The sequence below is a fragment of the Mycena indigotica genome (assembly GCF_014461135.1).
Source record: "Mycena indigotica strain 171206Taipei chromosome Unknown Mind.scaff0008, whole genome shotgun sequence".
NCBI classification, from domain to species: domain Eukaryota; kingdom Fungi; phylum Basidiomycota; class Agaricomycetes; order Agaricales; family Mycenaceae; genus Mycena; species Mycena indigotica.
In genome coordinates this window covers 3732974-3758381 of record NW_023503007.1, presented here as the reverse complement: position 1 = coordinate 3758381, position 25408 = coordinate 3732974, and the positions used below count along the sequence as shown (strand labels likewise).

The window sequence follows — 25408 nt, the reverse complement described above, 5'->3', positions numbered from 1 at the left end:
CCCTTACAACTACAGAAATGCTTTCGCGATGTCGACCTGGAAACGCCGGATATAGGCCACGAGCTCCTCATCGGGCAATGCGGAGTGTTCATATGCCTGGACCAATTGTGTTCTCAGCTACTATGTTAAGTACTTGTCATGGAGTTGAGGACGACGGCAAACCCTCAGAAGCGCTTTTCGCCGGATTGCGACCTTGTTACTTTCGCTGTCTTCCTCTTGACGCGCATGCAATGCGGCAAGCTTGGTGGCCACTCGCTTACCTTCAGCTACAACGTCTCTTGGGAAATCTGCGAGTGTTGCTAGTTCCAGGCCTGGATATATTCGGCGTTGGTCTCGCAACTATCGTCCTCGACTGACGCACCATAATGACTCAAGTCTGTTGGAGACCCATCAATGATCTTGTACTGGAATGACATCCCAAAATTTGCGGTCGATTTTGACGTTCGCTGGACGGAGAGGTGCAAGCTGAATAGTATCAGCACTGGAAATTGATACCAAAGAGAGAGAGAGAAACTTGATCACAGATGGTTGACGAGAAAGAGTCGTGGTCAGCTCGTGGAAATGTCTGGAGTATATAAGGACGACTCAGTCGGTCTTTCATCTCACTGACGTTGCGAAGAACACGAAACACTGCGAACAGTTTAAACACCGTTTGATTCCGGGAGGGTATGACGAACCTTGCTCTGAATGAGCCCTTCTGCGATTGCATGCGAAATACCCACTCCTTCTCGTGGAGATGTGCCCCTTCCCAACTCGTCGATAATTACCAGAGAACGCGGAGTAGCGAGTCCCAGAATCATAGCAGATGTCGCCATTTCGCTCGCAAACGTACTTAAACTGCGTTCCAAGTCATCGTCATTGGATAGTCGAGTCAACAAAGCATCGTGCAGTCTGGGGCTGGTCAAGATAAGCATTCCCAGAATACGAATGTGTATACCGGAAACTGGCGTATTCGGCAGGCACAAAGCATCCACACATGGCGAGGACGGTCAAGAGGCCTACTTGGCGGAGATATGTGCTTTTGCCAGACATGCTTTATCAACTTGTCAGGCCAAATATCATACTGTGGGGAAGATATACTTCGGGCCCTGGACAATCTGGAACGAGGAAGAGTCGTCGCAATATACGTCATTTGGGACCAGATTCCCCGCAGAGTTGACAGTCTCGAGGATAGGATGGCGGCCTGACTTGATTGCCAGGGTCCCGGTGAACTCTGGACGAACTGGGTCCCAGTCAAGATGGATTAACTGAGCCTACTGGGACGTACCATAATTGTGCACTAGTTGTGTTCAGTGGTGGAAAGCTATATTCTCCCAAGAACTTACTTATCGACGTATGTGCAAAAGACCACAGCATATCGAGGAGAGCAACCGCTTCAGAGGCCTTGTACAGCGCTCCAACGTCGACCAGAATCTCCGCGACCAGTTCGTCGATGGTTCTAGTGCATCTAAGGGGAGCTGTCAGAGAAAAAAAAGTGGCCTTACTTTTCGCTGAGGATGAGCGACTCATCCAAGGCATCCTTCATACGCGCATTCATCTTCTTCTACGTAACCGCTGAGTTGTCTGACTGGGAAGATTTAAGAGCATGTACCAAATCCATACTCGAAAATATCCATTTATTCCGCTTGAACTGGGCATTGATGAATCCTCGGGGTAACGATTCGCCGTCAGGAAGATCGGTCTTCTTCAACACAAACACGAAGCCGTTTACTTGGTATTCCAATGTCAGTGGAAGTTCATGGGCCTCTGAAAGCTTGGTATTGAGTGCATAAATGTCTTGCACATTTTCTCTATAAGTTTCACGGGCGACATCGAGAAGGCGATTGCAATTCGACTAGAAGAGTTATCAGATTGTGATAAGTATAGAATCAGAGAAATACTTTGACAGCGTAGACTCGTGCGTTTACTGCGCCGATCCCGCCCTAAAATACTCAGAAAGTGATTCTCGCGACTACATGCGGCCGGAACCTTCTTCGTTGCACCGTCTTCGTTCAAATTCGCACAAACAAGACGCTCTATCCTCTCTAGTCGCTCATCCGAGAGCATCTATCAACGACTAAACTGAGTCCACAGACAACGGAAGGCTGTGGTCGTTACCTCATGAATTATTTGCAACAGCTGGGATCGACAACCATCCAACGCGGATCGCAACGGAAGCAGGCTCTTGACCGCGTTTCGCAGACCCAACATTTGAGTGACACGAGACGCAGCTATAGCGGGTTTACCGCTAGAGACTGGCGTCGTGTCCATTGAGGCGAGCTAGAAATGTTGGATGCATCTTGCGCCATAGAAGTGCATACCACGGCGATGAGCTTGTCGAGATCCATTTTGTTTAGAGGTTTGAGCCCCGTTCTAACATCATTGAAGCGCTCTTCGGATTGAACGAGCTCTTGAGGGAGTGTTAGGTTACTAGCACTTGAATGCTCAGGATCTTATTCACCTTCGACGACATCCAGTCGAGCGTCGAGTGTGTTTTGCGCTGGACAACGAGTCAACGGGGAGATTAACAATAGGGAGGCGAAGGAAACCTGTCAATGGAGAGAGGATATTCACGCGCAACAAGCGCGCGGCCATTGAAGTATAAGTATGATTCACAACTCTGTTCAGTCTTCAATTGCTAGCATGAACTTTCACATGACACACACCCATACAGCGAATGCGTCGATTTCCTTCCAAACGACATGTTTCCTACTAGTTCAAGGTTTCTTGCAGTCTCTGGGTCAATCATCATCGTGCCATCAACGGGAACATAGCGGATACGAAGAGAAGCCGCAGCAAAACGGGTGTTTAATTTGATTTCGGCGTATTTGAACAAGGCGCAAGCGGCTGAAAGCGCATAATATCTTGAATTCATTGACATGGGTTGAAACCCTTGTTCGAAGATTCGTAGACATACTTGTTTGTTGTAGCCAACAAAGTACCTGCCCGTTCATCGTCTTCAACACAGAGCTGAGAAACAAATTCGAGACCTGAATTTTACATGAGCAGAAGCTGATCCGAAACTTGCGTGGCGCACCTCCACTCTCGTTCCAACTCCGCCTTCCTACCGGCTCCACGGGGACACCCGGGAACTCTTCAAAGATATACTCGACAAGAACGCAGGCCGGTCTCTTCGCATCGGCAGAAAGAAAGCTATCGGGAACAAGAATGAGGGCTGGGGGGTGGAGATGCATCTGATGCAGTGTTTTTACATAGGTCTGACAGTCTGCAAGCTGAAGAGTGCTTAGCGATTAGTAAAAAAAAACAATCTCCCTCCCTCCCGGTCGACCAACCTGAACTAGCATCACGCGTCCTGTGTCTCGATCAAGCCCCGCCATCCCAACTTCATGGCCAACGCCACGACCTTCAATCAGAGCGATGATGTAACTACCAGTGGTGAAACCAGACGCAGCAGTCGTCGGTCGGGCTGTGCCAGGCCGAGTTTGGGCGGTCCAGGGTCGTGTTTTATTGCTCCTCGACTCATCGAGATCGTTTGTAGTGCTTGGTCGTGATTTCATCGTATATCTAGCAGAGGTAGGACGAGAACTGTAGAATCTGCGATTTCCGTTCATTGAGGTCAAGACGAAAGACGCGTCGCGTCACGTCACGTCACGCATCGTCACACAGCTCATATATTTACGTGTACATCGAAGCGGGTTTACCAACCAAGTCGTTCAGCAGGTATACCCCAGACCAAACCATTTGCATCTGGAAAATTACAGACCCGTTGTCCCCGATCGAGAGCGTCAATCTTTTTGAGATCCTCATCTTCCAATGTTGGGGGGTTGAGGTTTTCTTTTTGGTGCTCGGGGTTTGTGCTTCGTGGAACGACGACGACGTCGCGCGAAAGATGCCACGCAATTATGATTTGAGCAGAGCTGACGCCGTATTTCTCCGCAAGCGCCACGATAACGGGGTCCTTCTGGACGGTACCGTAACCTATGAACGATAACTGAACTTGAATCTAGGAAAGGAGCTCGAATATTTTACGCACCAGTGGGAGTATACGCAACAACAGCGATGTCATTCTTGCGACAGAATTCAAGGAGTTCATTTTGAGCCAAATATGGATGCATTCTAAAGCGATGAAAGTCTAAAGAAAAGAATGGGAAAGGATAGATCCCTTACTCGACCTGATTCATCGCCGGTTTAGCTGTGGAAGATGAGTCCTTAAACGGTAAGCCGATTTGTCGACCCACTCCTTGAATGCTTCAAGATTTGTTCCAGGCTAGATAATCGCATAGGTCTGACGAATCTCGGAACAGACAAATCTTACTTCTTGATCGAGAAGTTGCTGACACCAATAGCCTCGCATTTTGACTGCCGCAACGCATCTTCCATGCCTTGCCAAGTTTCAAGGATGGTCGGGGTGTCAGGACTGTAAAGTTTTCCGTCTTCGGGAAGTCCGCGTGGGCAAAAAGTTTGGGATTTGGAATAAGTTGCACGAACTTTCATCTTCCTGAGTGGGAAACGGCCAATGCATGAGATACTGTCAGCGTATCTTTCGGTTGGAAAGGACGAAGTATGAAGACGGGTAATCGCACCATGTCCAACCATTTGAAGCCAAGGTTGTCGAGAGATTCCTGAACAGACTGCATAACACAATGATGATGGTGGGGTCTAACAACGACGATAAGTAATAGACCAAATCGTTTGTCCAGAGAAAAAACTTACGGGAGTTTCGAGGTTACAAAGACGTCTTCTCTGTCGAGTCCCGCTTCCTTGATTGCCTTGCCTACTGCATTTTCGGTACCTGTAAAGCCTGTCATGAATGTCTTGGAAAGGTCGATATGAAATGTGTTGACCATATCCATGAGCAGTATCGATGTGCCGGTACCCCATCTAGTGTGCCCTTCAGAAGACGCAATGGACGAATAATTCTTTGCTTGCCTTGAGAGCGGCCGTCATCCATTTTATTGCGCCTGTCGTACGTTCTTCGCCAACATCGGGTGCCCAGCCTCCGTGTCTGGTCCTAGCTCAAGTCATTGCAGCAAGTGTTTCGATTATGGCTCACCCAATGATAGGACAGTTTGTGCCACTATTGGGAAGCTTGACCACTCGCTGGCCGTTATACATAGTTGGGGGAGAAGGCACTGGCAGCAGGCCAGCGGGTCCTGATGCACTTAAATATTATCGGGACGGACCGCATACCGCTCTATGTGGGTTTGCCACCACGCGAACCAAGTCGTGCGAGCTCAGTCAGAGAAAGTGGAGTTGCCGGGGGATTGCCGGCTGCCGTTCCCGCCCAATTGTAGGAAAGAGTGGGGGAGATGCACATCTGACATAGTTTGTTTGCGATTACAACTTGCTTGGACAAGTTTAACTTGTGGAAGACATTGATGGTCTGGTGAATATTCATTGGATGGAGCTGGGCAGCAGATGCTTTCCCAGATAGAACCATAGCCGCTTGCACTTCGTTCGTTTGAGGTGAAAAGCAAGTGAAAAGTTGCTGTGACGACCAGTGACTGATGAAGAGCGGCCAGAGCGGCCATCAAACGCTTGACGTTGTCAACGATGAGCATTGAACGTTGAGGAACCTATTTGCGAACTACACCACACGTGTTAACCCTCGCGCCGCAACCAGGCATAAGTCGCGTGGTCACAACTCTCCTCTGAACACTCACGACGGCCATTCTACGTAGTATGAGCACTCGGAAATTCATATGGTTGGCCTCGACCTTGCTCTGGAAACCCTCTGAGGCATACTGGCTAATGGCACCAAGTAAACTCGTGCTTAACCCTCGGGCTTGCTTCTCACCACAATTCTCAGATAATATTCTGACGACTCAACGACTCGATCCAGTTATATCGCCAGGTTCAGTGTCCACCCATGTTCATGCTGGTATGACATCACTGGTCCCCCCTTGATCCCTCTAGACAACATGGACAGTGGTTGGAGGAAGTAACTTTGGCCTGAACACCACAACAGCTAGGCTGCGTGAAAGCGCCTGCACGTCTATACCCATTCCCGAGGACAAATCAAACTACTGGTATCCAGTAAATTACTCTCGGCTTCTGACGCCTCGATCTCACCCTCTATCAGCAACTCTACTTCCAGTTTGTCCTATGTTCTACGTTTCCGCGATGCCTCAATGCCGAGCTAGATGGTCCAATGGATCATTCACAAGGTGTGCGCTAATCGGCGTCGTCTGCCAATGAGCAACCTACTCAATGAACTTTTTCAGTGTCGCTGGGAATCCGGTAATGTATGTTTAGGACCGTGAACTACTTTTGATCTCTGAAATTTATGCAGTTGTAACTTAACTTAGACTCTAGCGTTTTGCTATGTTAGCTCATTCCTCGGTAGATTACCTGTTCAACAATATGCCCGGCGCCACGACCGCGTTTCCGGATGAGGTATCTGGCATGCTTTTGAGCGACTATGCATTAACGGCGCAATAGTTTCGTATGATATCTGGTCAATAGCAACCTCGGATCCCGCGTCTCTTTGCCTCATTCTGCATCAGGAGACTTAACCCTTCGTACCTTAGATGCCTCTTCGTTTGCCCAACAAGCGGTGACATTCCTCTGCCTCGATTTCAATGGGAAATCGGTGAGGTACAATGAGTTACCAGTCGGAAAGCACTGCCCTTCTGGGATTCGTTCGCAAATAGTGAGCTTCAAGTTCATCGATTCATATGCTAGGATAATAAGCCGAAAATCTAGAATTTCCCTAGTTGTTGGAATGGCAAGGTGCATAGCGTCTTGTTCTTCATTGCCGGCCCGAAACTTGCAGGATGTTGACTCACTGGACCACAAATCCCATGTCGCATGGCTCAGTACAGGACCTGACAACGGTACCTGCACGGATGTTAACTTTCCTGTCACACTTCCCAGAATCTTTATGGAGGTAGGCTGCTCCTGCTTGCTATGCTCTATAAATGCCATCTCCCTCCTAAAGGTCTATTGGGTCTCCCAGGACTTTGAAGCTCAACGAAAGCATGCTATGACCCCGAGTCAACCGTTTGTGTAAGCAGATGTGGAATCCCGGCACTCGTTCTCGCTCAGGCTCAGTGTTTGGTAGATTCGCTCATGGCGGTTGGTCGATTCGATAGCGGCTTTAAAGAGCTCTAACCAAGTCATATCGGCCCCGTAGACCCTACAGGATATGGCTATCACGCGGATTTCTTCAATGGGCAAGTCCTTTACAATTGTGGTACCTTGTTGATGACAACTTTGATGATCAGATGGGACTCTGGCGTCCTCCAGCGCGCCCTTGACGGATGTAACTGCAATCCGTATGGTGATTCGACGTGTTGTGTGAACCAAGGAATCTTTGGATTGAATACGTCGGCAACATGCTATATCACGAACACTATCGACGAGCAAAGTAAGTGAACACTGGGAGCAACGTGAAGTACTTATCCGTACAGCGCTAGGAACATTAGATGTACTCCCCGGGAATAACCCAGTACAAGGTTCGATTTCTGAATGTCTTCGACTTATAACCCCGTTCATCTTATTCAGCTCCGTGTAAGCATGACCACCACTCATACGTGGAATTCAACTTGACATTGGATAGGTTATCAGAACTATCTTAACTCAATCACACCTCCCATATTATCCCCAGTCTATACGTACAATGGAACAGCCGGAGGTCCAACAGGCACAACGGCTACCGTGGCTCAGACCGCTCCAGTGATTCAAACAGCAGATGGATCTTGCATTCGGAGGGGCGGCGCCAAGAACCTTAGGCCGCACTGGCGATGGCACGACTGTGGCGCTATCATAGCAATGTTGTTTATGCTCTTATAAACTTACACTAATAATACATGACCGCAAAAAGTCAGGCATCAGAGAGGTACTTCTTCAAATGCTCAAGCACACGCGTGAGATGATCTTCAACGTGTGCGCGCTCTACAAAACCGTGACCCTCTCGCGGGTATATGACCAGCTGCGATCGCTCGCTCACCGTTTCATCAACCTCCCTGACCAGTCCCCGCATGAAACCAATGGCCTGGCTAAGCGGTACGCGCTGGTCCTTCTCACCATGGAGCAAAAGTACCGGAACCTTGACATTCTTGACATCTGCCATCGGACTGCCGTTGAGGTAAGCAGGATTTGGTGTTCGCGGGAACCAGGGAGCGGATCCACCCAAATGTGCCTATGGCAGTCAGCGTTCATAGGTGTATGGAGTGTGGAGGACATACCTCCAAGTCCGGCAAGTCTGATGAGATAGCCATGCTGCCCCAATCAGTTGGCGCAGCACCGATACATGCTGTCTTCCATCTTGCGTTGGGTCTCGTGATTCCCCAGGCGGAAAGAAACCCGCCTTGACTGTAGCCTGCAATCGCAACTTTGTCCGACGAGGCAAGGCCCTGAACAATAGCAGCATCAAGCATGCTTTCGCAATCCGCATAGTCGACAGTGCCCATACCTCCCTGTGCTGCCTTGGTGAAGGCACTGCCACGACCTTGACTACCACGATAGTTCGGGCAGAGAACTAAGAATCCTCTCGATGCGAGAAGACCGGTATAACGCAGACCTGTCCAGTTGTGAGTTGAGAGCATCATTGACCAAACCATCTACCGAGCCGCAGGTTGAGGACGTCGCGGAAATATGGGCCTCCGTGTGGGACGACAACAGTGGGCGAGTTTTCGGGCTGGCGACCACGTCTATGGACAATGATACCTTGCAATGCGGTTCCATCTGAAGCGGTCCAATAAAATGGGGCACTTTGCGGTGTTTCATTGGGCACTAGCCACTCGTGATGCGAAGAAAGCTGGGTTTGGAGAACACCCCGAGCCATTTTATCGATTGTCGTCGACCATACGTTTTCTACCTCGCCGGTTACTCCCGAGCTCCTGACAGCGACAAAAACATATTTGTTGCCAACCTTCTTCATGTCCCACGAGGAGATCCCTTCTTCAAAAGTGTGGAAAGCAGTGAAAAGCTTTTTGCCATCCTCGATTATATCAATTGAAGTTTCGAGCCCACAAGCGACCGAAACAGCAGCTCCAGAGCCGACAGTTACAACATGCATGGCGTCGTCAGTGTCACCATAATGAAGGCGAGTGGGGGACGAGTCAGCGGAGATTGAGCAGGAGTATAGCGAGGGAGAATCGAATAAGTTTGCCTTCCCGAGATAGTAGAATGATTTCTTGCTTGGCCAGACGCTGGGACGCGGCAGAAATTCGTGGGTTACAACATGAATAGAGGTAAACTGCCCATTGTCTCCGATCGAGACGACATGTTCGGACGCAGGGAAGTAGTTATCCTCAAGCTCGGGTGAGCGAGTGAGCCGATATATAATCTGAGTGCTGTCTGGTGACCAAGCCATTGAGGAGACATGCTTATCGACAGCGACTGCGGTCCGAGCGCTTCCAAATGATCGGAAGATGATAGGACAAGAGCCATTTGCTCACCCTTGAACTTTGCCACTCAAGTCCAAGATTCGGAGGCGACAGTGCTTTTTGACCGTTCGCCAGATGGTTACATATGATTCCTTTTTCTCTTCGTCCTTATCCTCTGGCTCGTCAGCCGATGCGTAGGCCAACCAGCGACCATCTGGAGAGATTTCGAATTCGGTCACTCCGCAGACATTTTTCGTGTCCGTGACTGGGATAGGCTCTCCGCTAAACGGTCGGGCGGAAAGACGATAGAGTTGGGGTTTACAGCCGGCCTTGTGGCGGTCGGAAAGAAAGAAGATATCGCCAGTGTTGGGATCGAAGGCTGGACTGGTGTCGTTAAAGGCCCCAGACGTGATTTGGCGAGCACTATTGGGAGTTCCAACGTCCGCAAGCCAGAGTGCACTCGTGCTGTTGGTGTCTTTTACGTGAAAGGCGGGACTGAGGGTGTAGACCACGTGTTCTCCATTGAAGGATAGCTTCACATCACCTATCTCATCGATATTTGCGACCCTGGATGGTGTAATTGGCATGCTGGCGATGCACCAAGGTTTGCGACCGTGACCGTGACGCCGACGATTCGGACCGAGCAGGACCGAGCTTGCTGCCGGAGACCATCACCGAGCCTGAGTCTATATGAATCCGAACTCGGTTGCATCTACTGGCTACACGGTCGGTTCGAAGACACGATTCACCTTGAAACTTGAGGACGACATCATTTTCCCGAGCAACGCTATATCATTCCAGTGCATCCTCCAGCTCCTGACGAGAGCTGGGTTATTATCGGTGAAGTGGTAAGCACGCCGATCAGCCTGACTTATAGACAGTCAAGACTCAAGCGCAAGCTCTATAGATCTCTGAGCCTGGACTACGCGCAGGTGGCTACGGCTTTCTAGTTCGCGACAAAAGGGGGAGACCGATTTCCTGTTGTATTTGCGACTCCAACTGCGGCGAATGATATTCGACGGTACCAAATAGGCACCCTTGTTTGCATCTTTGATGCCAGTATCGTCGACTTTCGCTCCCCACTCGGTCTCTTTGTGAAAGACAAGTCGAAGACCCGGGTATGTTGGCACCTTTTTGTGAGCTAACACCTTTGCGAACAAGTAATGTGCAGATGATTCATTGTAATTTCGAAACTCCGCAGACTCTTCGTTCGCCTCCAAGACCAAAGTCAAGCAGGTGAATTCGGGCAAACGTGCAACACCTGCAAGAAGCGCGAGAATCTACGTCGTTGCGGTCGTTGCGCTACTCGTTATTGTAACAAGGTGCGTCTTTATCCTATCTTGTCGCTCCATCAGCGATGTTGAATGTGCCAGACATGCCAACGCGTGGATTGGAATGAGCGGGATCACTGGGAGGAGTGTCGACCGTTGAAGACGCTTATACGCTGGAACCGAAAGGAATGGTGGGACTAACTTGAATTCGCTAGGCTATTAATTTGCCTGGAACTCTCTGTGTTTATGTTACTGAGGGAAGGTTTATTGTAAAATATCTGGTACAGCATAGGAATCCAAGGGAGGAGAGTAAACTTGGTTGGTGGATGTTCGAGACGAAAGTGCGATTGAAAGTCGGTCTTCATTGACGTACACTTGCCTTTTTGAGATTCCCTCTGATGTCCCATCTTGACTGGCACGATCTTCCACTCGAAATATGGCTCGTCGATATCCTCCCTCGACTCCATTCTGAACAGCTATCACGGCTCGGCTCGACTTGCAAGTCGTTGCTCTCAATTACCAGACCTTTACTATACTGCACCGTCACCCTCAGTGCTGAGCGATATGGCCAGCCTAATGTTGCCCTCGAGTCCGTTCTCAGTCTCTTGGAACGAGATCGTCACTTGGCTAGTTTTGTTGAGGCACTGACGCTCGATGCAAGAGCAAGTGCCGTCGAACGCTATTCGCAGAACTACAACCTCATTCACCCGCCGTCTTTTCGGAATATGACACGCCTCAAAAGGCTCACGATACGGGGCGACATTTCGCGCTCTGCTGGCAGGAAGGATGTTCATACTTTCCTCCAGCTGATCCAAGAACGAAATCTGGACCAATTGGCTTTTCCTACCCCAGAGATTCGGTCATTTCTACTTCCTTTGCACCACAGCGACGACCAACCAGAGAAATTGAGCAACTCAAAGCGACTTGTGTTTAGTCTGACATTTGATTACCATAGTAAGATTTTGTCTCAGTTGTGTGCCTAGTTCAATATTCACTCCTTACAGATCATTTGGGTCCCGTTATTCAGCGCATATTGGGCGCTGCACAACCGATATTAACCTCAATATCCCTCCACGCACCAGAATCTATACTGAACCTCTTCTTCGACCTTCGCTTTCCCCATTTGCAAGCTCTCGAACTCGCCGTTCTTACAAGGCTGAATCCGACAACGCCAGCAGGATTCTACCAATTTCTTGTTCACCATGCGGCGCAGCTGGAAGAACTATCGCTTATACCGGTGGGCTTCGCCCGTGGACGACAATATACAGGGATCTCTTTTGAACCATCAAATGGTTCACAATCTAAGTTGGCACAGGACTTCCTGCCGCGACTTCGCGTGCTCAAAGCAGCCTTCCGCACCGTAGAAGCACTTGCAAGAGCACGCATTGACAGCTTCCAGCGCCTTGAGAAATTGGTCATCGCCGCCCCCAACGACGACGAGGCTGCCACCGCTGCGGACATTCGTCACATGTTTGATTCATTTCATGGTCCACTTCCGGCTCTAGTGGACATAGGCTTCCATTCACAACTCCTCGCGTGGCTGTCGATAGAAGAACGGCTAGCATTCGTGCCTGAAATCATCGAGAGTGTTTCTCGCATCGCAGGATTTACCTTGGAAAAATGGTCTGGTGTGGTTTATTTCCCAAATACCGACCAATTCACTAGCAAGGCCTTTTCTCGACTGCGCTGTATCGTCTTCCCACCCGTCGATCTTCAAGTTAATGCCCTGTCAATCACCGATTTCAGCTCAGTTTTTTGGACTTGTGAGACGCTGGAGGAGATTAGGATACGCAATAAGCATCCCAACTCAATGGATGAGGTCTGGACTGTCAATAGACGCGCAAGGGAGTTGATATGTGTTGGTTCAGAAGAGGCGAGTGGCAGTGCAAACATTGCGTGGTAGGATGAAATTATCGTGGTGATTGACGCATGTATTACTAGTAAAATTATGACCGTGGCGTCGTTTCTATATTCCTTGGTCGTGGAAGTGGACTCTGGTATACCTGAAGGATGTCATATATGTCAGGAGCGAGTGGTAGCCCCAGGATTGTTGTCTCGCATGAAGGGATGAGCTGGAGTAATTTCTTTTCCTTGATCTTGGTTGAGCTGACAATCGGGCGAATTTTCAATGGTGTAATCTGCCCCGTTTCAGGTAAAACATGACGCGGGTCGTGTGAGCGTATGCCCATGCGCACGACTTTGTCGATACTCAAAGATAAGCTGTTGTCGTCGTTCTTGCGAATGGAGAGGACCGCTTTACCTGGATTTGGGGAGGTTGATCGAAATGCAAAAAAAGTGGTCATCAACACGCTTACCAGAGACAGGCGAATGACCGGAGAGTTTGCGGTTGAACCAAGGATGCTCTATCATCAGTGGCAGGGGGAAGCGAGCGGTGTGGGGCTGGCAGATATACAGTCTCGTGTGCCGGAAAGCGAGGTCTGTCACGAAGGGCATCCCGATTGCCGTCAGGAAATTTGAGCCACGCGTGACTTTGAGGGCTTTGCAGGCATTGAGCAGGTCTTGAGGTAGATAACCTTCCCGGCTGATAACCTTCGCGAGTTCTTCGTAGTCCCTCATTGTCGCAATTTCCCAAAGAGGCAGATGCCACGGAAGGCCATAATCGGTATAGAGGTCTTTACCTGCTAAAAACGCGGCGCGGGTCGCTTCTTTCGCACATCGAAACCTGATACCCCCGGCGTATGGATGTTGGTCCGGCGGAGAGAAAAAGTACAGAAACCCGCGCGTATCAGGGGGGAAACGCGTGTCCTTCGTCATGAGTTGGTTGCCGAACTGCATTGGCTGGGGGTGCGTGCGTTGTTGTGGCTTGATTTCCCTGTACTGTCCGCTGAGCGACGACTCAGAGATGTCGAAATAATGTTCGGGCGTGATTTGGTGCGGGTTGAGAGTTTCAATGAAAGGTGGAAGCTGGACAGCAGTCAGACTCGTCAGACGACAGGCAGTTATTGGGTACCGGGACAGGCGGCTTTTGTATACGCTGTTTACCCCAAAGTAATACCGGACTCGTCCATAATGACACACCGCGTCGTTGTATGACTGGAATTCGTTGCATGAAAATTCTGCCAAGAAGCCGATCAACACAACAAAGCCAAACAACGTTCGTCCATGCCCCGGATTAGGAAATATTCACTACATAGGTTCGCAACAGACAATATATTTATGGTAACTGATCCAAGTAGAAGCCTTGTGGCGGCGCAAGTTCACAAGAAACCCCTTCTCTCCCGACGAAAAGTTCCTCCATGGCAGTCTCGAACTTTTCATACAACTCAGAATCGTCTCTCGGCTCAGGTCCTGCAGCGATATCGCGCAATACAAGCACGCAACGAATGGCGCGGGCTGGAATTCCTCCCGAGGCTGATTCAGTGATCGTCCACGCCTTTTCAGCTTTAGGAAAGCGGGGTTCCACAATAAACCGAAGGATAAGTGTCTGCAGGACGGGACATGAGTTGAGTGTGCAGAGGGAAATGGTCGGGAGTAATAAGTCAGGTAGTTTCCGATGACGGTTAACGAAGAGTTTGATGTTGAGTGTATGAAGATGTGAAAAAGTTGGGAAGAGATAAGAGGGTTGACGGGTGAGTTCTACGACATAGTAAGTTGCTAGCAGCTACTGTTTAGATTTGAAGGCAACAAGACGCACCACCAGTATTGATCACTAACTCCTCCAGCGTATCTGAGCACATCTTGAGCAACCGTTTTTCGTAATTATCCTCAGCCTGTGCGAGACGAACTTCCAGCCGTTTCAAAGACGGCGGGGGAGAGGAGAAAAGGGATTGAAGAATGGGGGTAGCACTGTCAGTGACAGAATCTGCAATAATCAGATGCCCCACGCGAGAAGGTGTTTCTCCGGGAACAAACGCAGTATTTCGACGTAGTGAGACCTGGTGGAATGAGACAATAGGTAACCCGAGTGCCGTAGAAAATAGATTTGAAGGAACATTCCGAAGATGCATCAGATGAAGTCGAGTCAATGACGATAGGTTCATGGCGGCGAAAAGTGCCTCGGGGAGGGTAGGTAAAGCTTTGGCGACAATGTTCCACCGCGCTCCTCTGCCGTTGATGACTAATCTCTCCAGCAGTCCATCGGCGACTAATCGATTCAGAATCTTTTCCAGCGCGACACAATCCTCCGTGGCGTCGGATACTTCCAGAACCACGTCCCGAACATAGGCTGAAATGGAAGGTGAAGAATCGAACAACTCCGCTCCTTCTTCAAGCGTGGGTCGTTGTAGCGAGCGAGCTCGGTAGAGACGAAGTGTGTTGAAGAGTTTCCGCCGGCTGGGATCATGAAATGAAGAACAAACAGCAGCTGATGCCTTCAATGTAGACGCATCTGAGGTTGGGATGTGTCCGATAATGGTGTTGATGATTTCTTGTGGGAGGTCGGAAGGCATGGTGCAGAACTGAGTCAGATGAATGGTGGCTGGGCCACCTTGATTTGACGTGACATCGCTGAAGTGGGAGTCCGACCGACATGAACATAAAACAGCGTTCAAGGCTTTGAAGAGAGAGGACATCAGATATTCGGGTCAATCCTGATGGCCACGGTTGTTGACAACGTTGACCTTTTGACGAATACTGTAACTTAGTACCAACTTAGCACAAAAAGATTGCGGCGCAGTGCTCAAAGTTCAGGATCTTATCTTATGACTATGACTATGCACAATGCACACGCGACCGTAGGTAAGGTCATTCCTTGGAGGAGGGGCAGACAAAGAAATGCTTTAGGGGCTCAGCCTCCATTTATGGTATCTTCGATCACATGTCAATCGAAATTTTCGTTCCACTCTGCGACCTAAATGCACACAAGTACACTTCCTAGTGGTCTTTGGGACTTGACTATGGCTCGGTTGGCCACTAGAACCCATACGTTTCGCCTGGGAAGGCTTGGCTCCGTCCACTCCGCACGGCATTATGCCCAGCCAGCCTTTGCTCAGTCAAGTTCACCGTCAGTCTCCCAACCACCACTGCCGATACATCCTGCGGAAGCAGGAATCCAAGGGCGCTCGCTTAGAAGGTATGTGTGTCATGCGAACTTGAACGCAATAAATGAAATGTTATTTTGTAGGCGAAGGACAAATGCTGGAGCTCTAACGCCAAGGACTGGGCGACCTGTTGCCAGCGCATTGGCGGAGCTAGAACAGAGGATTATCGCGTTGAAAGAAGTGGCAGACTCAGAGGTGCGTTTGCGGTCCCTTCCAGTCCATTTCTCACCATCATAGGTACGAGCCGCTGAAGAGCCAATTTACTCGGAAGATGCGCTTTTGGCCTTGTATGAAGACTTACTCGCCAACTCTGAGCCTTCAGCGCCATTACCAGAACTACAAGCTCCCAAGGAATCGACGCGTGCCATAGTCGCGAGACTGGAAGAACAGCTCATGCTGCCTGTGACCACCACCATTGCATCTCGACATTCAGCGCTCTTAGAAAGGCTAGCCGAGAGAGGGTCACCAGCATTAGAAGCCTTTAAGATAGACCCAGGAATGGAGCTACATCGACGCGTTCTACAACTGGCAGATGCCAAGCTGCAACTGCTTGGTGTCCTACCCTCCTCTTCTACGACTGTGGCGATTCCACTGTTCACGACGGACGAATACAGTGCACTAACACGGCTCTGTGTAAGCTCATTGTGCAGTTTTTTTTTTACTCTATCTCATTTTTCTTAGATTCAAGAAGGCGACGTTGATGCGGCAGAGCAAACGTTGGAGTTGATGAAACGAAGTGGCGTTCCCATTCCGGAGGACTCTCTGTCTCTAATCCTACGGCAATACTCTGATATCGGTAATGCGACTGGAGCCGATTACTGCCTGGCCAATTTTCTCACAGGTATGTTGGTCTGGTTTGACTTCAAGAGCTCCTTTTTCTAACGGTTGCATCAAGGCCCACCAACGGAATCTCAAAGACATCTCCACATATCAGCGCACCTGAGAGCAAATCCGCGAGGCCGAATTCCTGAATCAGCTCTGACCATCCTCCACTCTTACGAAACCCAATCTCATCCCGCCCCAATGCAGACCTACAGTAGCATCATTTCGGCCCTTTATGCCACCAACTTGTCTCTGGCCCGTGCTCAGGCGTGGGATATTTTTTCTCATATGCGCTATGTCGCCCATCCAGTGCCAGATGCAGTGCTTTACACCCAGATGATTCGGGCATGTGCTTCGCCGATTGGCAACTCCCGTAGCTCTGAACCCGAACGTGCTCTCGATCTTTGGACCGAAATGACTGTCGAGCAAAAGTTGAAGCCGAGCGTGGGGTCATATAATGCCATCATCTTGGCTTGTGCTCGTTCTGGAGTCAAGATATACGTTGATGAAGCATTCCGGATAGCCAAACAAATGTTGGACTCTAATCGTGATGCATTCGGCCGCTCGCAGTATCTACCTGATCGGGGAACTATCATTGCCTTACTTGAAGGTGCGAAACGCATTGGAGATCTTTCCCGGACACGGTGGATCCTTGCCGATATGGTTCGCGGCGACAACACAAATCCCAGTGAAGCTGTCAACGAAGAAGTTATGATGCACGTCTTTCAAACATATGCTGCCTACATCCCTCCTTTCACGCGTTATCTCGCACAGTTAAAGGTTGTGCAAGGAAAATCCACTGCGGATGTGACTGGCGTACCTACAGCGACCAAGTCTGATAGCGAAAATGCAAATGTCAAGTCTGACCCAACAGCTCGCTTCACTCACATACCGCCCCAGACAGGTCAAGAGGTGTTGCAAGAAGTGGATGCCCTTTTTGCTCGCCTTATGAGCGACACAGGCAAGGATGAAAGCGAGCCGGCTTCCTCTCGTGGTAAATTCAGTCACGTTCAATGGACACCACGCCTGGTCAGTTCGTATCTCTCTGTGCATTACCAACATGCAAGTATCGGAGAAGTCGACAGACTATTTTGGAGCACATTCAAAGCGGTGGGGGTCAAGCCTGATGCGAGGTGTTATGTGGAAGCGATTGAAGCTTGCGCCGGAGGGAAAACCCCTCGTCAGCACCGACTGGATGGACTCCGATTTGCTGAAAGGCTTTGGGAGCAATACCACGGTCTCGAGATGGGTCGCAAAGCAAGTGGAACACCCATTGATGCACGACTCGTTGAACGAGCACATGGTGGTTTCATTCGTGCTCTCGCTTTGTAAGGCCAGGGTCATATTCTTTCGTCTCCGATTTAACGGTTTCTGCAGGAATCACCAGCTTCCGCTTGCCCTCAGCCAACTGAGGATTTTCTTCAATAGATACCCGCCACGTGATCTACGCAAGCCAAGTGCCTTGCAGGCATTCCGCTCAACTCGAACTGTCCTGGTTGGCCCTAAGCCATTGGTCCGTCTCACAACGCCGAGCGAAGTTCCTGACGATGATGTCCCTCCTTTTCTTCTGTTTGACGACGTTGAACTGCTGCACCATCGCCTGGTCGCCAAGATACCTCAACCACAAAAGGAGATTGGATGGCTCAAGTATGTGTGCAAGTCCTATGAGTGGGCCCTACGGCGGAGGAGAGATTCTGCATTGCAAGCAGAGCTGCCAAAACCAGAGAAGAATTCGAAGGCTGTTACTCAATTAGATTGACTAGGCAATCCCTTCTTAGACGCTCGACCAAGCATGGGAGACGCGGTCACCTGACCTAACTCTGTGGGGATACATCTACAGTACAACAGTCCTAAACTCTATGAAACACATTAATCCTTCCTCGTCAACTTTGGGAATCTACTTGCTGCCACAATCCCTCATAGACTTCCACAACGAGCTGATTTACCTCCGACGGAGTCGAACCCTTGAAATCCAGGTGAAGGACACACAGATTGGTCAGGCCGTTGCTTCTACGCGCGCGGGTGATCTTGTCTTCGATGAGGGGGTCGTCTGAAACCAAACTTTGCACAAATTCATCAGTGAGGGGTTTTACAACGGGTTCTTGATCGCCGGTCAGCCCGATTATGGTCACCGAGTCGATGTTCGGAGTGGACGATGGTTCCAGCAAGCTGCGTTGGCGAATGAACCGCGAATGCGCTACAAAACGCAAGAAAGCGATTTCACGCCGACCGAATGCGCTATGCAAATCTAGATTTCGTCAACACCAGTACCATGAATGGCGAATGACCGCGTACCCTCGCGGAGACCCTTATATGCCATACAGTTATGCTTGTGACCACGTCGCCCCCAGTCCTCCTTCTGGCACTCGACGGAGCAGTATTTTAGTGAGCGACACTTGCCACATCGTCGAAGGCATGATTTGTCTCGAATCTTCCAGCACTAGACGCTTCGTTAGACCAAACACAGTATAGGTAGACGAATCATACATTGTCGCAGACGGCTTGCGTCGGATCTCGTTGCTCGAACTGGCGCTTCAAGACAGAGCGTTCTTCTACAGCTGCAATGAAACGTTGCCAGGATAAGCGGAAGTGAGGATTATGGAACTTTTCCAACGCGAGACGGTCGGCTGCCTGCTCTAGGACTTTTTCGACTGATGCCAAAACGGTGTAGTAAGCAGTTGCAGGCGTTAAGACGTCGTCTAACAGTTTGCAAAGTTCCTGCTGCAATGAGTTGCACAAGGGGCCATCGAGCTGTGCGTATTCAAGCATATCCACAAGCATGTCTTCACGAATGCACTCTGCAACGTCGCGGGGATAGAGGAAAGGGGTTGTGAGGAGATCAGCTAAGAAGCCCAATCCTTTCTTCATGGTGCGTTCCTTGTACCCAAGTGGATTCTCGAGAGTACCACGATGTCCGAATTCTGGTATTGTCACCAGTTTGTGAATAACACGAGACAGAGCGGAGGGAAAACCGTTTCGAGTGAGGGATTGATACAACGACGACACCTCAGTCGCAAGTTGAGGCTTTGTCAGTTTGTTGACTCTGCGAACCAGGTCTAGCATCGTGTCGACATAAAGCTCTGATCCGAAGGCTATCATAGCACCGGTCACTGAACGCGCATATTGGACCACAAGTTTCCCTAGCACATCAATGCTTCCGACTCCAGAGAGGATTTCTTCTAATTGAGGTTTGTTTATCTTGCTTGCGGTGAAGAAGCGAGCGAATGATGACGAATAACCCATCTTTATAGGGTCGTCGTACGAGAGTGCGATTAATCGCGGCCATGAACGAAAAAGCAAAGAGAGAAATCCAGGTTGTTCAGCGAAAAAAGGGGGTTGGCGGTCAAGTGAAACGTCATGAGTAAATTTGATGAAGTCAAAAGCGATAATTTCTGCGTCCATTAGGATAGTAGGCTGATTAGGTTGTTCTATCAGCACACGAGAGACAACTTGCTGGTGGTGTGTTGTAAGGAATTTGACCCACGCGAACACTCTATGCCAGACGTCCTCTTCAGTCCCTTCAGGAACACCCAGTCGACGGTTGTAGAAGCCACTGAGGGCTTTGGAAACAACGGGAAGAGTCATGTTGATGTCCTCGAGGATGTGCTCCAGCTCTTCAGATGTGGAAGGAATACGTTCTGGGTCTAAAATTTGAAAGTATACTGCTGGCAAGGCACCTTCTACATCCCGTGAAGGAGGGTGAGCGATTAATCGTGATATTCGATTGACTTCCACTCGTGAACAGTCTAGACGACAAACTGCATTCAAGGTGCTCTGAAAGACGTCTGACTCGAGCATCTGTTAGTGGCGAACATATATACCTACCTGAATATCGCGAGGAAGACTCCTGAGTTTCTCAAGACGAAGGTCGGGGTGGAGAGTGGCCATGATGATGAAAGTAAAGAACAAAAGAACAATCTCCACAACACCTGATTGGCATTGCGTAAATAAGTAGTGTTACAGTTGGACGAATGACTCCCCTTGACTCGTAGCGTGTGGGCGCGCGTGTGTGTGCGTGTGGGTCATTCGAGCTCGAGCTACAGTATACTATCTACCATGCTTTGAATCTCATTCGAGTTGATGATCTACAAGAGTTAACTTGAGCGTGATAACCAGAGGAAGATCCTCCCATACTCAGAATACTTGGTCCTCAGATTCAAATCTTGAATCCGCAGTTACATGGCTCGCCGCCTCACTATATGTGAAAACATTCGCAAACATCCACCGAGAGCCCAAGACCTAGCAGTTCATTCACGACCTGGGAAGAAGAAGTCCAGAATTCGGATGTTGCAGTTACTTGAACCTGCATGCTCGATTGAGGATTCAATGGGGCCCTGCCATCCCCAACTTCCCCAAGAACGTTGAAGTTGGCAGTACTTTGGTTGTTACCAGAACATTTTCAAGGCAGATACAGTTTTAAGAATGATTATTTATTACATTATACCACCAAGGTGAGCTCAAGCTAGCCCTCGAAACATCTCGCATATCTTTGCAGAGCTTGAGCTCGGCACAAGTCCGGCTATCATTACTCATCATCGACCTCGTGACATACTGATGACAGGAGGCCATCAGCGTCACAGCCTGTGTCACGTAGTCACTCCTTAAGTACTCGACGCAAACTCGTGCCCTCTTGATCGCAGTCCCGTGCACCCCCCCACTTGACGCCGAAGCGATACTGGGTTTCGGGCTCATTGCTGGCTATTGCCTCATCAGCCTTTCTACCTGGCCGTCTCTACAGAACGAATATCCCTTTCCCTCCTCCAAAACCCAGTATGTCTTACAACGCTGTCGCCGCCCTTATCGACGTGGAGGCTCATATATTTACCTTAGCGATTTTCGACTGAACTTCCTTGCATAAGCTCCCTGCAAAACCCCCAACCCGCATAAACACTCCCAGATCATCCTCCCTTTTTCCGATGTCGTCCACCACACCCAGCCAAGATTCGGCCCTTCCACCTCCTGCTCCACCTCCAGTCACCCTGCCTGCTGGCGTCGTGGACCTTGCAGCCCTCCAAGCCGGCGGATTTCCCGGTTTCCCTCCGAATGTAGACGGTGCCCAGATAATGCAAATTCTGAAAGCCTTGCCCCAATTCAAGGGCGTGAATGTGAGTTGTCTCTCATACCCCATCATGTTCGCATTCTTTTTCCTCGGGCTTTGATCCTAAGCTGCTCTTTCCCTCTTCATATCCCTCCCTCCACTCCCCGGTCCTTTACTTCTTGTTCTTCACGTCGTCGTTGCCTACACGTGATGGAGCCGCGCTCATCACGCGGCCGCGTCGCTCACGCCCCGCCTCACATGACAATTCGCTGACCACTTTCCCCTCGCATAGCTCGGCCAACACAAGGAAGACGGGACCCCCGCCAACCAACAAGATGCCGCTCAAGCCCTCTCTAACCTCGCCACGTATCAACAAGCCCAAGCTGTTGCCGCTGCTGTTGGAGCCCCGTTCCGTGTCAGTGACCCTGGTCCTTCCTCCCACCCTCATGGACCCCCACCCGCCAACACTTTCCCGCATCCAATTCTGGGCCAGGCTCCAATGACCGCTGGCGGCGGAACTGGCTCTGGCGGTGAAGAAGACGACGAAGGCGACGGCGACTATATGGACAAGTCACCGTTAGCTGATGGATCTCGCAAACCTGGTAGCCGCCGTGGTAGAGGAGGGGCTGCAATGGGCAGCGAAGAATGGACTCGGCAAAGAAAAGACAATCATGTTTGTGATCTTGTTTTGCTGACCGACTTTGGTGCTGAGTTCCCTTTTCTAGAAAGAGGTTGAGCGTCGTCGTCGCGGAAACATCAACGAAGGAATCAACGAGCTTGGGCGAATTGTGCCAAGTGGTTCGGGCGAAAAGGCCAAGGGTGCTATTCTCGCTCGTGCTGTGCAGTATATCCATCATCTCAAGGAAAATGAGGCTCGCAATATTGAGAAATGGACCCTCGAAAAGCTACTCATGGACCAGGCAATGGGTGACCTGCAGGTTCAACTGGATGAGATTCGTCGCATGTGGGAGGAGGAACGGCTAGGCAGACAGCGTGCCGAGGCCGAATTGGAGACGTTACGTGGAAAGAGTGGGACAACAAGTACCGCGGAGAAACGAGCTAGTCCCGAGGGTGACAAAGAGACTGGTGACAACAAGAAAGCTCGCACCGACTCTTGACTTTTTTATTTACTGGTTGTTGTACATACCCTCAGGTCCGACCTTGTACATATATGTACCTAAACCATTATTTGCTCTCAAAAAAATAGGCTCTATAATATATGTAATTACAACTCATCATGGATGGTCGGTATAGGTGCTTGCTGCTCTCCCTCTGGCACGACAACTGTAGGCTCAGTTGTTGGTTTTGGCTCGTCAGATGTTTGACTCTCCCCATCCGCGGGTGAAGTAGCAGTTGTAGTGGGTGCTTCAGTTGCACTCGTTGTCGTCTTCTTCTTCACCGACTTGGGCACCTTCCTTTTTACGAGCTTCATCAAAGCGGTCTCCAACACCTTTGCGCGTGCCTTCATCTCCGTAGTCTCTATTACCGGATCTTCGTTCATCTTGACCGACTTTTGCTTCTCCACCCACTCGTTTAGCCATGTCTCGTGCTCTTTCAGCGTCTTTTCTAAACCTTCTAGCTCTTCTTTCGTCCATTTCGATGGCAGATCAGCAGCAGCTTCCGCGGTCATATTTTCCCGAGCCTCTTGTAGGAAAAGACGTGTGCTCCAATTCCACATTTGGCTGTTGTTCAGCGCTTGCGGGAATTCTTCGATCTCCTTGTAACGGTGTATGATTGGGCGCTCCAGTGTTCTGAATATATAATGAGCTGAACATTCTAGGATGAAAAGTAAGGTTAACGCACTCGAGAGCATTCCGTTTATCCAGGAACTGTGAAGTCTCTGCGACATCTCCTCGGTCATATAACCATGCAAACGACTCGTCGAGCTTGTCAGAGATTGCCTGTCGCTCGGACTCCTGAGAGCATTGCTTAAATGGTGTGTCGCGGTTCTCGGGGTCGAGCAAGTCACGCATTCGGTAAAGATAGCTCTCGAAGGTGTTGCGCGCCTCCTCTTTGCGAGCCACAGCAGCTTCTTCTAGGTCGATAGCTCGTAATCTGGTAGTAGTTAGTCTCATGAATGACCAAGGGCAATGGCTTTGCTGCGTACCTACTCCGAGCGGTCTTCTTTTCCTCGACTGTCATGGGTGGAATTGTGGGGAACACGACGGTAGTGTTGAGACTGATTGTATTGTCCTTTGGCACGACCTTCTTCTCGGAAGGACTAGGTTCAGAGGCGTTTGCTGACGATGCACTTGAGACGGACTCGCTTGCTCGTGGCCTGTTGTCTTCCGTCTTCTCCTCCGCCTCCTCTGAAGAGCCACCGCCAAAGAAACCTTTGAGCTTGCCGGCAATTGATTCGTCCTTGATTTCTCCAAACGCAACAGCATTAGAGACAGACACAAATCCGGATTCCGACAAGGTCAGCGTAGCTTTGACGACCGGGTCCGTCGCGCCAAGCTCGGTCAAGTTGGCGATCGCCTCCGCGACTCCGGTTATGCCAACTTCGAGGAACCGGGTGGGGAAGTTGGCAGGGCCGGGTTCCTTATAATCGAAGTTGATGACAAAATCCTCCTTGCGCTTGAATGTGAGCGTCTTCTTGGCTCCAACCTTGCTTCCGGCGGGGAAAATGAGGGTGTTGATGGTACGGGGAGTGGATGCAGTTGCAAGGTATGAGACTTGAACATCATAGGCACCGATGTCGGAGACCTTGATGTTCTTGGTCTTAAATTGCCGGCTCAAGCTCGCGCCATGGAGAGCAGCCCCTAATACAGCCGCCTCATCCGCATTTACATTCAAGGCGATCTTGTCCTCCCCCACAGCTGCTTTAACGGCTGTTTGGATCATCGGCGTACGTGTGCTTCCACCCGTTAAGATGACCGAAGTAATATTGTCCAACGTAAGGCCTGCGTTTCTCAGCGCATCTTCAATAGGCTGGGCAAATTTGGGCTTCAAGTCTTCACATGTTGCCTCGAAGGCCACACGGGAGACCTTGGTGCGGAAATCAATATCCCAAGCAAGACTCTCGATGGTCGAAGACGCCTCCGTGTTAGCTGAGAGGATAGCTTTAACACGACCAGCCTCTTTCCACAACTTGGCAAGCCCTCGTTTGTCGGTCCGGATGTCCTTGTGATGCTTGGCGTTGAATGCCTCAATGAGGATTTCACGCAAACGACGATCTAGCTCGGTTCCACCCGTCGAAAGATCATACCCAACACCAGCCACAGTAATTTGAGTCGCAGGGTTGGTTCCATTTCCAGTCGAAAAGGTAACGACGGTGGCGCGAATGCCCGAAGCACCTGCATCGTAGATAACATGGTGTTCGGGGGTAGGAAAGTTGCGGGTCATTGCGTAATTTACAGCAACGGCTGTTCCATCGTTTATAAGGGCAAGAGTGCGAAGACCAGCTATTTCAATAGCATCGACAACAGCATCGCGTTGGAATTGGGAAAAGAAAGAAGGAATGGCGACGATAACGTCCGATACTTTCTCGCTCGTTGTTGCCTCTGCAAGTTGTTTAATGTAGGAGAACTGCATGGCGACTAGTTCTTCAATTGACCACTGTGTGCCGTCCGACTGCCTCAAGGCGACTGTGTTGCGGGTAGTTTTGACAGTCTCGGCGCTCGATATTCGAGAGTACTGTGAGGCTGCAGGGCTGTCGAATGGGACGGCCTGGAGGAGTTTTATGGACGAGAATGAGTCAGTGGGGAAACGGGAGGCCTATTGGATGCGTTGTGAACGATGTAAACAGTGCATAGAGATCACATACAAGGTTGAAAGCATCTGTACCAAAATACCGTGTTGTTTGTTTCCATCCTACGGAGGCCTGCATCTTGCGCTTCGAGTCCTTGTTGAGTAGAACATCGAATGGGATGCCAGGACTCATGACAGAGGCCTTAATCCAGTCAGAGCCATAGTCGATTGCAAGGACAGATGCGAGAGCAGTGTCTAGTGAGAGGAGAGAGAGAGCAAGAGGGAGTAGCCGCATTAAAGGAACATACACGTCGT

At 50.0% G+C, this 25408-nt stretch overlaps 10 protein-coding genes across 10 annotated transcripts; 5 read left to right on the top strand and 5 right to left on the bottom strand.

The window, feature by feature from the left end:
* Positions 1–9: 9 nt before the first annotated feature.
* Positions 10–5380, bottom strand: MIND_00965900 (MutS 4; the record flags this gene model as incomplete). The annotated part of the gene is made up of 22 exons (XM_037366273.1): positions 3273–5380; positions 3017–3212; positions 2897–2969; positions 2646–2843; positions 2529–2599; positions 2441–2479; positions 2301–2389; positions 2098–2259; positions 1969–2046; positions 1881–1922; positions 1592–1834; positions 1485–1543; positions 1326–1438; positions 1268–1279; positions 1081–1222; positions 938–1033; positions 678–891; positions 611–630; positions 515–565; positions 362–465; positions 163–311; positions 10–117 (listed from the first exon to the last, which is right to left on the bottom strand). The coding sequence occupies exons 1-22, from the start codon at positions 3495–3497 to the stop codon at positions 10–12; spliced, it is 2484 nt and encodes an 827-aa protein (XP_037217685.1). The 5' UTR covers positions 3498–5380.
* Positions 5381–5622: 242 nt separating this feature from the next.
* On the top strand, positions 5623–6248 carry MIND_00965800 (Wsc domain; the record flags this gene model as incomplete). Its single annotated transcript, XM_037366272.1, has 7 exons — positions 5623–5701; positions 5750–5821; positions 5870–5976; positions 6023–6036; positions 6084–6107; positions 6165–6185; positions 6233–6248. 7 exons carry the CDS (start codon positions 5623–5625, stop codon positions 6246–6248), a joined length of 333 nt encoding a protein of 110 aa, XP_037217684.1.
* A 16-nt stretch (positions 6249–6264) lies between these two features.
* On the top strand, positions 6265–7520 carry MIND_00965700 (Wsc domain; the record flags this gene model as incomplete). Its single annotated transcript, XM_037366271.1, has 10 exons — positions 6265–6336; positions 6382–6397; positions 6447–6592; positions 6646–6672; positions 6716–6829; positions 6881–6948; positions 7004–7017; positions 7076–7309; positions 7353–7452; positions 7502–7520. The coding sequence occupies 10 exons, from the start codon at positions 6265–6267 to the stop codon at positions 7518–7520; spliced, it is 810 nt and encodes a 269-aa protein (XP_037217683.1).
* A 245-nt stretch (positions 7521–7765) lies between these two features.
* Positions 7766–9871, bottom strand: MIND_00965600 (Peptidase-S9 domain-containing protein; the record flags this gene model as incomplete). Its single annotated transcript, XM_037366270.1, has 4 exons — positions 9345–9871; positions 8509–9299; positions 8130–8464; positions 7766–8083 (listed from the first exon to the last, which is right to left on the bottom strand). The coding sequence occupies exons 1-4, from the start codon at positions 9857–9859 to the stop codon at positions 7766–7768; spliced, it is 1959 nt and encodes a 652-aa protein (XP_037217682.1). The 5' UTR covers positions 9860–9871.
* A 1061-nt stretch (positions 9872–10932) lies between these two features.
* MIND_00965500 (BHLH domain-containing protein) lies at positions 10933–12446 on the top strand (the record flags this gene model as incomplete). The annotated part of the gene is made up of 2 exons (XM_037366269.1): positions 10933–11497; positions 11548–12446. Exons 1-2 carry the CDS (start codon positions 10942–10944, stop codon positions 12444–12446), a joined length of 1455 nt encoding a protein of 484 aa, XP_037217681.1. The 5' UTR covers positions 10933–10941.
* Positions 12447–13718: 1272 nt separating this feature from the next.
* Positions 13719–14952, bottom strand: MIND_00965400 (uncharacterized protein; the record flags this gene model as incomplete). Its single annotated transcript, XM_037366268.1, has 2 exons — positions 13719–14140; positions 14199–14952. The coding sequence occupies 2 exons, from the start codon at positions 14950–14952 to the stop codon at positions 13719–13721; spliced, it is 1176 nt and encodes a 391-aa protein (XP_037217680.1).
* A 405-nt stretch (positions 14953–15357) lies between these two features.
* On the top strand, positions 15358–18124 carry MIND_00965300 (uncharacterized protein; the record flags this gene model as incomplete). The annotated part of the gene is made up of 6 exons (XM_037366267.1): positions 15358–15575; positions 15627–15738; positions 15781–16176; positions 16225–16384; positions 16439–17693; positions 17743–18124. 6 exons carry the CDS (start codon positions 15358–15360, stop codon positions 18122–18124), a joined length of 2523 nt encoding a protein of 840 aa, XP_037217679.1.
* A 91-nt stretch (positions 18125–18215) lies between these two features.
* MIND_00965200 (MYND-type domain-containing protein) lies at positions 18216–20253 on the bottom strand (the record flags this gene model as incomplete). The annotated part of the gene is made up of 5 exons (XM_037366266.1): positions 18216–18222; positions 18271–18613; positions 18661–18805; positions 18853–20139; positions 20191–20253. 5 exons carry the CDS (start codon positions 20251–20253, stop codon positions 18216–18218), a joined length of 1845 nt encoding a protein of 614 aa, XP_037217678.1.
* A 1028-nt stretch (positions 20254–21281) lies between these two features.
* MIND_00965100 (BHLH domain-containing protein) lies at positions 21282–22521 on the top strand (the record flags this gene model as incomplete). Its single annotated transcript, XM_037366265.1, has 3 exons — positions 21282–21470; positions 21696–22076; positions 22129–22521. 3 exons carry the CDS (start codon positions 21282–21284, stop codon positions 22519–22521), a joined length of 963 nt encoding a protein of 320 aa, XP_037217677.1.
* Positions 22522–22628: 107 nt separating this feature from the next.
* Positions 22629–25388, bottom strand: MIND_00965000 (uncharacterized protein; the record flags this gene model as incomplete). The annotated part of the gene is made up of 4 exons (XM_037366264.1): positions 22629–23154; positions 23207–23458; positions 23511–25120; positions 25170–25388. 4 exons carry the CDS (start codon positions 25386–25388, stop codon positions 22629–22631), a joined length of 2607 nt encoding a protein of 868 aa, XP_037217676.1.
* Positions 25389–25408: the final 20 nt, after the last annotated feature.